Source organism: Anoplophora glabripennis, unplaced genomic scaffold (genome assembly GCF_000390285.2).
Source record: "Anoplophora glabripennis isolate ALB-LARVAE unplaced genomic scaffold, Agla_2.0 scaffold466, whole genome shotgun sequence".
In the NCBI taxonomy this organism is placed as follows: Eukaryota; Metazoa; Arthropoda; class Insecta; order Coleoptera; family Cerambycidae; genus Anoplophora; species Anoplophora glabripennis.
The window spans coordinates 33,054-43,892 of record NW_019416918.1 but is presented as its reverse complement, the minus strand read 5'-3'; the positions used below and the strand labels follow the sequence as shown (position 1 = coordinate 43,892).

Here is a 10,839-nt window from a genome sequence, read left to right as displayed (position 1 = left end):
AAACTATATTTTTTAATTTTTCTGAAAGTTACTTAAAATATAGTGTAAGAACTTATGTAATAAACAAAAAAACACTATACAACCCTGCAAAAAAGTTCTTGAAAATGCCTATTTTTTCACACCTCTGGCTGCACATAACCCCTTAACAAGGTATATATTACACACATAACCCTGTAACATGTGAGCACCAAAAAGCTCATTCGGTTCAGTCACTAGGCATCAAGTGAACTGCTCGTTTCGTAAGTTGTTAAAATTTATGGTAAAAAACCAAAAATCAAATGAAATATTTACAATTAAATAAAAAAAATGTATGTAAAGTAAACTATAAACCAATAAAAATACACTATTAATAATAAAATTTAACTTATTATTCTTCTTATTTGAAAAAAGTATAACATAAATTCACTTCATAATTTTACATACCAATACTAAAGAAAGGACTGAAAACGAAAATATGATCTTCCTCCAAGGTAAGAAATTCGTCTTGGAACGTGATGTAATTAGATCTACAGGCTGAACTTCATTATCCAGCTGAAAATAAAAGAAAACATGCAAAACCAAGTAGTCAAACTCGAACTTTGACAACTCGAATTTTTGATGTCGAACAAAATTGGTTGGCAACAGCATTAGCAGTGAGAATTTAAGGTTATTTTTACTAATAACTCGAACTACTATTACTAGAATTTCTTGATAACTCGAGCATAATAATTGGTGCCAACTTCGATAAGTCGAATTCTTGAAGGGAAACATAATTTTAATATGTATTATTGCTGTACCTATAAGAACAATTTGAAATTTATTGCTATTAATTACATATGTAATGCAATCGACGCTCCTGAAGGTACTAAAGAGTCCTTTAAGACAAAACTTAAAATAACAAACAACATAAAATTGACCAAATGCAGTCACCGTCTACATATGTTATGTACTGCCCATTTTAGTCAATGCACTTTCGCACTACACTTCATTCACTGTACCACCACCTGCCATAACATTTTTTTATGTACGTATTTTTATTTTACCCATGTCACGTTTTAAAAAATTAAAAGAGTGGTAAAAATTTAGATTTTAAATAATGTTTCAGATTATTGAGGAAATTTGGCACCTTTTATATCGCATTTCACAACTTAATCTTCTTTCGCTTGTCTGCAGTTTGTTTTCTGCAGCTACATAGTGTGCATGCTTTGTTACTACAAAAGTGTAATTCGTAATATTTTTTTTGAAGTTAGTTAATAACATGGCCCTAAAATATATGTTAAAGACTTTAACAATTGCAGATGAATTTAAACTTACAAAAGAATTGGAAAACGGAGCAAGAAAGGAGGATGTGAGCAAGTATGGCGTTTCTCCAAATAGTCTCTACGAATAAAAAAAATTATCAATCACTGACGCTGCCGTAAACATGGATGGATCAGATAAATTAAAAATGCGTTTGATAGGCAAAAGTAATCAACCTCGCTGTTTTCAAGGTGTTAAGTGGTTGCCTCTTGACTATAAAGTAAATTCAAAAGCATAGACGACAGGGGCGCTTTTTGAAGAAGGGCTCTTAGATAAACAGTTTGGAGCTACCAAAAGATAAATTAATCTATTCATAGACAATTGTCCGGCACATCCTAAAGACATCCGACAAAGATTACAGTTTAGGAAAAATGCTTCCCCTTATCTCCCTTCCTCGTCTAAGTACTGGATATGAATCACTGCCCATTATTATGAAACACGGGTATAGAAGAGAATAAAAACAATAACATAAGTAAATTAATTAATTAATGGCCTGTGTTGACGATGTAATAAAAGCATGGAATATCGACATCAAGTCTGAGACAATTGCTAATTGTTTAAAAAAACCGGGATTTGGTCAATATACTGAATGGGAGGAAGGAGATGAAATTCCATTAATTTTCGTACGTGAACTTTTGGACGATAGAAGTGAAGGTGAAGTACAACTGCAATCTAAATATGAGGCTTGGGCAAATTTACAAAATACGTCAGATACTGTATCTTTTGATGATTATATGCACGTAGATGATGATACTATTATGTCGGAGTTTGCCACAGATGAGGATATTAAGGATAGTGCTGATGAACAATCAATAGATAATGCTGTGTAACAGCGATCTCTGAACGATTTGGTTGAAAATTCTTTCAACATCGTAAAAAAAATTTTTGTATCCTTATAGTTACCAAGAAAAAAATTATTGAAGTTGTAATACATTCAACCATTACAAAGCTGGACAACTGTAGTCTCAAGCGTCATTCGCAATACGCGTGGAGAGCCACGTGGCCTCAGCGACTCCAAATAGTGAAATCCGATTTTACAATCATCATTGTGATATTGTTTACCTGTTATTTGTGGTGTTTACAATAGTTTTTTAGTAAGTGTCAAAAATGGCTTGCGTGTATAACAACTCGGTGTTGATGGATATCATTTATGGTGAAGCAAGAAAACATTTGTATTATGGTGAAGCAATTGTGTTATGGTAACAACATTTGTGTTACTTCGTAGAAACTGTGTAAGACGGGCCAAATGTTTTTACACGTTGGTGGATAAAATTTTAAACAGTTGTTGTAATATCAGGTATGTCAAATTATTTTATTATTTAAAACCACAAATTAATTTTATTTATTAATAATAACAATAATGGCAAAAGCAATTGAATTTGCTGATATAAAATAGATGCTATAAAATTCTGTCCGTTTTTACCACTTTGCCGCCATGCTGGTCGCATTGTGCAAGGTTAGGTTTTACAGTGGTCCAGTTTCCAGTGCCGTGCAGAAGAGTATTTTTAAATCATTTTCGAACTGCTTTTTTTGATTTTTTTCTTTACAAAATTGTCTTTGTGAGTCCCCTGTACGTCCAAAATTTTTTTTGATAAGTTCTGAATCACCCTGTATGTACGATATATGTATTAGTGCCTATTATTGAAATAAATTGTAACAATATGTGAAATATTTTTTTTTCTCAAATATGTAAATATGTACAATACTGGATAAAAGTAAAGCAACAAACTGCTAATTTTGCATTTTTAATTTTTTTATCAATTTAAAATTGGGAGATGACAAGAAATAAACTTTTATCCGAATGGTTCGTAAATCTGAAATGTAAAACAGAAAAAATTATCCTCAATGTCATTAGGTACTGGGTTATAAATAGGACAAAAATAAAACAACATTATTTAATTAAGAAAAAATCTGACAAATCTGTTAACAATAACTAAATAATCCCAACTTAAGACTTAATTATTTATAGTTGATTGCATAACCATTATTTGCAATAACTTTTGCACACCTTCTAGGTATGGACAAGATCAACTTTTGAATAACGTTTTCTGGTATAGTTTGCCAAATTTCAATTATTTTATTCCGTAAAGCTTCTTTGTTTCTGAATGTTTCTATCCCTATTCTCCTTTCTACTTCTTCCCACAAGTACTCAATGGGATTTAAGTAAGCTGATTGTGATGGCCAATCCAAAACTTGTACATTATTGCCACGAAACCAATCTATCACAAGCTGCGAGGTATATGTATTTAGGATCATTATCCTGTTGAAATATGAATCTCAGAGGTATTTCCCACTCTGCATATGGCATCATAACATTTTGTAGGATATCTCTATACACAAAATGACCCATAATTCCATCAATGAAATGGATAGGACCTATTTCTTTTAAGGAAAAACATCCCCATAAAAGTACAGCTCCACTGCCATGCTTAACAGTTGTAGTTACATAAGCAGGATTGAATCTCTGATTTACGGGTCTTCTTACGCGATGCATACTACCAGAATTGAAAATATTGTAACATGTTTCATCGCTAAATAATACTTTTTTTCAGTCATTTTCAGTCAAAGTCAAATGACCTTTGGCAAACTCTAGCCTGGCAGCTCTATTCCTTGCAGAAATTAAAGATTTTTTGGCCGGCCAATATCCGCCATAATTCTGGGACCATGCAACAAATGTGTTTAATCAATCTGTCGTCACTTACTGATGTTTTTTTAGGAGTATTATTTAAGTGTAATCTTTCTTGAAACTTGGACAACACATTTAATACTCTTTGCTTAAAGTCAGTACTGATAGTAATACCTTTAGGCATTTTGAGGAAACTTATAAATATTGCAGGATTAACGATTATTCACTTAAACATTAAAGAAGAACAAATATCGAAAATAATAAATAAAATTAATAACTGTTGCTTTACTTTTGTCCGCTTAAAATTAGCACACTTAAGACAAAAACTGTATAACAACAAAATTGAACTGTCAAACCCAAAACCAAATAATTGAATGACAGCAGCATTCATTTTTTATATCAACTTCAGACAAAGTCAAAAATGCATTTTTTACATCCAATAGTGTACCTGCATGTACATACTAATTACTGTACCTGCATGTACAAACTAAATACTAGGTGTCCCAAAAAAAAAACGAATATTTTTTTTTCTTGTCTCTTGTGAAAATATGTTAGTTTATCATGTTTTAAGAGCCCCCTTAAAAAATCAGTTAAAAAAAAATTTTTTAGAGGTTCAAGATTTTTAAAAATTTCCAAAATCGTACCCTAATACACATACCTACCTCTATTTGACTGTACAGGCTGTTACAAATTCACTTCTCACTACAGGCATTTCGGAAACGGTAAGAGGTACAAAGTAGTGATGTAACGAATATCCGCATTCGCATTCGCGAATATTCGTTTGATTTATGATATTCGCAGTCGCATTTGCATTTGCAAATATCTTTGAATATTTTGCGAATATGAACGTGAAAGAAAAATACAGAATGTGAAAACAATATTAGGTAAATAAGTCCATATTTCACTAGAAGTTGATTTACTCATGTTAAGAAATAACTAGTAACAACAGTCTAACATCACAATTCACAAACTCATGCGAACCGGTAGCTAAAACAAAATTCCAATCATACCGTTCTACAACTTAACAACGCTAATTTCTTTAGCCTCTAGCGCCGCTGTCACTGGAAATATTATGTGCGTCGCGCGCGGCATATTTTGAATCATAAATAAACGGCGCTAGATATAAAAACTGAATATTCGTATTTGCATTTGCATTCGCATTCGTGAATGTCAACAACAGAAATTCGCATTCGCGAATGCTTAAAAACTGGCATTCGTTACATCACTAGTACAAAGTAATTAAAATGGTGGCAAAGTTGCGTAATCAAGGGACCAACATTATGCCTCTAAAAAATCAAGGCTAATATGATTAGTTTTCGAAATATTTGAAAAAAACACGAAATTTTGGAATTCCGTTTTTGTTTCATTTAACCCTTGTTTGTGGTGATGTTGAAAAAAGAAGAACACACTTTTTGCCCTCTATCGAATGGCATAATCAATTTTTTTATGTAACCTTTCGTCTCTCTAGGACCATCATCAACTTCATTTTTTTAAATACGGCCCTAGAAATTTTATTACATTTTTTGCGAGCCTTCATGATCCACAATACGTTTTGTCTCGAAAAATTCATCTTCAGTGTATTCGTTCCAAATTTATCCGAATTTTTTATTTAGATTTCTTTGTTTATTGAATTATCGTACACCGTTAAGTGTCGTTAAAACCCTGTGAAATCCATCTAGTTATTTAAACCATTACCACCACGCATTATAATAAAACATCTATTATTATTAACTATTACCATCACTTGGTCATACATAACTCAATAAGTTGTTGCGTCAAAATTAAAACATTATTACAATTTTAATTTTATTATAACAAATTAATTCTTAAAAATGCATATGAACAATCAAAACGCCAACTGAATTATTATTCTTTAAAAAATTTCAGTAAATGTTCAAAAACATTTTCGTTTTGGCAAAGGTTGAAAATGAAGATCAGCGTAATATTAACGGAATTTATTATATCTGTAAAAGCAACTGTGAAAGAGCATGTCAGATGTATTTGTATGAATATCCTGAAAAAAATAGATTGGAATTTGTTTAAATTGTGAGCACTCGAGAAGCTTAGAAATAACTATGGACACGGGAATAAAAACTCTAATAATTTTTTATTTTAATGCATGGTGGTAATAGTTCTAGATGGATTTCACAGGGTCTAACGACACTTACAGTGTTCAATAAACAAAGAAATCTAAATAAAAAATGTAGATAAATTTGGAACGAATACACTCTGAAGATGAATGTTTCAAGACTAAACGTCTGAATCAGGTTCAGGCTGAGGCAGTACAGTATTGGGGGTCATGAAGGCTTGCAAAAAATGTAATAAAATTTCTAGGGTCAATATGACTAAAAAAAATGAAGTTGATGATGGTCCTGGAGAGACGAAACGTTACATGTAAAAATTGATTATACCATTCGATAGAGGGCAAAAAGTAGCCATGAGAAAGTGTTCTTATTTTTTCAATATCACCTCAAATAAGACTAAAATGAAATAAAATCGGATTTCCAAAATTTCGTTTTTTTTCAAATATTTCGAAAACTGATCATGTTAGCCTTGATTTTTAGCAACTTTGCCCCCATTTAAGCTAGTTTGTATCTCTTACCGTTTTGGAGATCCCTATAGTGAGAAGCAAATTTGTAACAGTCTGTATAATCCAATAACTCAAAGTCTTGAAAACCCAAACTTGATAAGTTCGAGTTATCGAAGTTCGACTGTAATTAGTGTTAAAGACATATGATGATCGTGATTATGAAATAAAGAATACATACCCCTTTAGTTTTCCCTTTCAACTTATTTAATGTCACTTTGCAACTGGCTATTTTCGTCTTTATCGTTCGAATATTTTTTGCCATTAAAGGTAACCCTCCTTTAGAAACAGGCTGATTTTTGTAATGTTTCATTATATATGTCAAACTAGCTTCCATGGCTATGACTTGTTTAATTGTTGACAACAGCTGAACAGCCATATCGACATTACTAAAACAATTCAAATAAAACAAATGTTTACCCCTGTCACAAAATATTTACCTGTATACTTCCTTTAACGGTACAGAATACAATGATTTTGGATGAAACGGTTGTTTGTGGAATCTATAGAGTCCACCTAATATACGATTCCTTTGATAAGGTAAATTGATGCCCAATTCTTTTAACTCTTTGTCGGATGTTGACATAAAACTATACAAGTCAATATTTTTGTCCGATATAATTTTGATCACAGATTCAGCTTTCACGCCACATAAAATGTTACAAATATCTAGAAAGAATTTTGGCCTGAGAAACACAAAATATTTGTTATTAAAATTAACAGTGCGAATATTAAATTAATACATACTTTTCGCCTTTTTTTAAATTGGAAAAAATTTCCTCAAAGCTGTAGGAATGGGAAACAATGATGCTCGATATAATATCATTTTCTTCTTTGGGAAATAGTTCAATGATTTCTGTAAAGTCGCAACTTTTTGCAATATCAAGAGGTGTATTATTTCGAACATCGCAATTTGTGTATTCGAAACCTTCTTCCAACAAATACCTGGCAACAGCTTGTTGGTTATTACTGACTGCCCAAAATAAAGCCTTAAAATTAAATTGTGAAAATGTATACTGGAATTCGAAAAAAAGTCTCAGTGATTTTTGCTCAATTTTTGCAACATTTATTCCTATACAGAGTGTAGCTTTGAATGGAGGCCATATTTATACGGTGGCTACCTTTGACTTTCAGAATTACACATCATAAGCTTATTTTCCTGAAAAGTTTTTACACCTTAAACTTGGAGGTCATCGACACTGAGATTTACAAACTAAACAGTGCTTTAAAAAATGGTAGTAAATACTTTTTAATAAAACTGCCATGATTTTTCAAAATATTTCAAATCTATTAAGTATTTTTATTTATTTTTTTATTAGGTAGATTTTATAAAAGAGCAATAATTATTTTAAAACATAAATTAGTTTTACTTCAAATTGGTAATCCTGATTTTCGAGTTTAGTGTCATTATTGTATATATATTGAACTATAGTTTTCGAAAGTTTTATCACTTTTTGTTTATAATTGACATTTTTACAGCAACTTTAAAAAATTGATGTTTTATACCATTTATTCAATCTCACGGCTTTGTTATTGCAAATTTTGTAACCGGATCGCAGCCATTTTGTAGCTATTTTTATTACGAACATGTCTTAAGCATTTTTTCATACAAAGTCAGCCCGCTGAGTTATTTAAAGAAAACAACTAAAAAAGAGAATTTTTGCAATTCAATTGTTAATAAAATTGTTTTTCCTGATAAAATACTTTGTCAGCAAATTACCCTGTTATTGTACTCATCATCTAAAGTAGACTCCATATATTTGGAGATACACAGGGTGTTTATTAAGAACTTGTACAAACTTTAAAGGGTGAATCTGTGACCAATTTTAAGATAAACAATTCATACGAACATACGTCCGCAACAACTTGGTTCTTGGAAAGGAGAACAGATATCCCTGGAAGGGCTGCGACAGTTCGAACATTTAAGATTGAAGAAGCTATGTTAATACAATTGAAGAAGACTCGCAAATTAGTTAGAATTACACACACAATTGTGTGGCAAATTTTAAGATATCAACAACTTTATCCTTATCCCATGCAACGTGTACGGGCTCTATTACGTAAAGATTTCCCCCTCAGAGTAGATTTCCGGATTTCTTTTCAATGCTATCATGGAAAATCATTTTCAAACACAATTTTCTCTAAATATTTGTGTTAGACTTATCAGTGACCGCTTTATTGGACCTTGCATTCTTCCACAAAAACTTACTAGTGAATAGTACCAAAGGATTTTGGAGCATGAGCTTCCTGAACATTTAGGAGAAGTTTATTTAGAAACCAAAAACAAGTTGTGGTGGATGCACAATGAAGCACCGCCACACCTTAAATTTGGTTGCGTGTCAATTTCTGAACGAGAATTACCCTAACCATTGGATAGGAAGAGGCCTCCCAGATCACCAGATTTGAATTTTTTGGATTATTTTCTATGGGGTCACTTGAATACAAAACTGCAGTACAAAATAGAGGTGGAAATTCTAGTTCTTTTGAAGGAATTAATTCACTCGGTCTCGTTCACCAAAGTGAATAGTTCACGGAACTAGTTCCTTTAGTTCACATTCGCAATTTATTCCTGTGAACTTCGGTCAGAGAATGTTCAATGTGTTTGATTTATATTGTAAACAAACAAATATTGCTTTAAAGGATAGGAAGTAGAAATAAGCAGGTTCCTTTTATATATAAGAATAAAAAATATTTTTATTAGATGCATGTGTAACAAAACAAAAAGTATTACCACCCAATACAGAGGTATAGTATTTATACATGTGCATATCTATATTTAATATGAAGTAAAATATTTAGTGAATTAAAAGAAAGTAATTAAAAATTGCTGTTTAAAAACAATATTTGGGACACTTTTCTGGATTTCAACAGCAAAAGTTTTTCCGTTATAATTTGACCAGCTTTAGAAAATATTCTTTCGCAGGGAACTGACGTATCAGGAATACACAGACGTTTTTTTAAAAATTGATGTAAGGTTGGATATACATGACGCCGTTCAAACCACCATTCTAATGGATTGTCATTATGATTAATTAGAGGTTCGCCTAAGTAACAATCAAATTCTATTGTAACAGCCGCCGTCGAATTTTTTTCTTGAATAAAATTGCTTACAGTGTTGTCAAAAATTGACCACATCGATGCTGACGGTTCTGAAGACTGTTGGTTGTGCTGGTTGAGGTTGTTCCACATTTTCAATTTCAGTAGAAGTACTAGGAATGGTATAAAACGAGGTCAGTTTCCTTCGTAACATAGTTACAGTAATATTGTATTTTCGCTTGATCGCACCAAATCTTTTAAAGAAATTTTCCCGAAAAACTTCTAGAACAGCTTTTAATTCTGGTTCTGTGACTTGAGTGTAATGAGTTTGATTATGCTGGTACATTGTGTGTACAAATATTAAAATTTTTGAAATAGTAAAATTTTTTTCTGCACTAGGAAATTAGTGCATAAAATGTCTTCAAAAATTTTTAATATGCCTATTAGGTTTTCCAAAACAAGCCATTCTCCAGCATATATTGTACTGGAATTCCAGCGGGTCACTACATCCTGTTTCAATTTTAATTCTGATAACCCATCTGCTTTTGAATTTGTTTTAACTTTGAAAGAGCTGATGAACTTTGTTTAAAAAATGTTACTATGGCTTTAACAATACAAGCAATTTTATTTTCTATTTGAAATTCTTTAAATTTTGATATTAGTAATTCTTTTAAATTGTCTGCAGTATGTTTATTACCATAAGAAAAACAGTCTATCAAGTGAGATTTTAAGACTGTTTTTCCTCCAATAAATAATGAACCGTTAAAGCAATAAAATTTACATTAGTTATTGACGTCCAAGAATCAGTAGTGGCACTAATAAAATCTACAGAATTGAGGTCAGCTTGAATTTTCTCTCGTTTTTTCATAAATTTGAAACATTAGTCCTTCACTTAATGTTTTTCTGGATGGTATTTTATAACCTGGTATTGCTATTTTCATCAGTTTTATAAATTCCGGAATTTCCACTAACGAAAAAGGGTAATACCTTTTTACGATCATTCGTAATAACTTATTGTCTAGTTCCTTACTCTTAGATATTGGTATGAGCTTAGTATTTTGTAAGAATGTCGATATATCTGTCTGCATTGGAGATGGTTAAATTTTTTTTAATTGATTACTGCTACTGCTTGGACCAGGCTCTACAAATTATATTTTTTACTAACTGTTTTTAAAACATCCTGAATACCTTACCTCCCTGCATTACTGCCTCGGGATTTACCAGTACAGTTGATTTAGCATGTAAAACTGCAGTAGAAAGCTCCGCAGATCTTTTAATTGGAATTGTAGGATGCACCCTCTTCATATGCCTA

At 31.6% G+C, this 10,839-nt stretch overlaps 1 protein-coding gene across 1 annotated transcript; it reads right to left on the bottom strand.

The window, feature by feature from the left end:
• Window positions 1–369: 369 nt before the first annotated feature.
• LOC108910144 lies at window positions 370–9,873 on the bottom strand. The gene is made up of 5 exons (XM_018714670.1): window positions 9,622–9,873; window positions 7,239–7,480; window positions 6,932–7,177; window positions 6,673–6,880; window positions 370–531 (listed from the first exon to the last, which is right to left on the bottom strand). The coding sequence occupies exons 1-5, from the start codon at window positions 9,871–9,873 to the stop codon at window positions 403–405; spliced, it is 1,077 nt and encodes a 358-aa protein (XP_018570186.1). The 3' UTR covers window positions 370–402.
• Window positions 9,874–10,839: the final 966 nt, after the last annotated feature.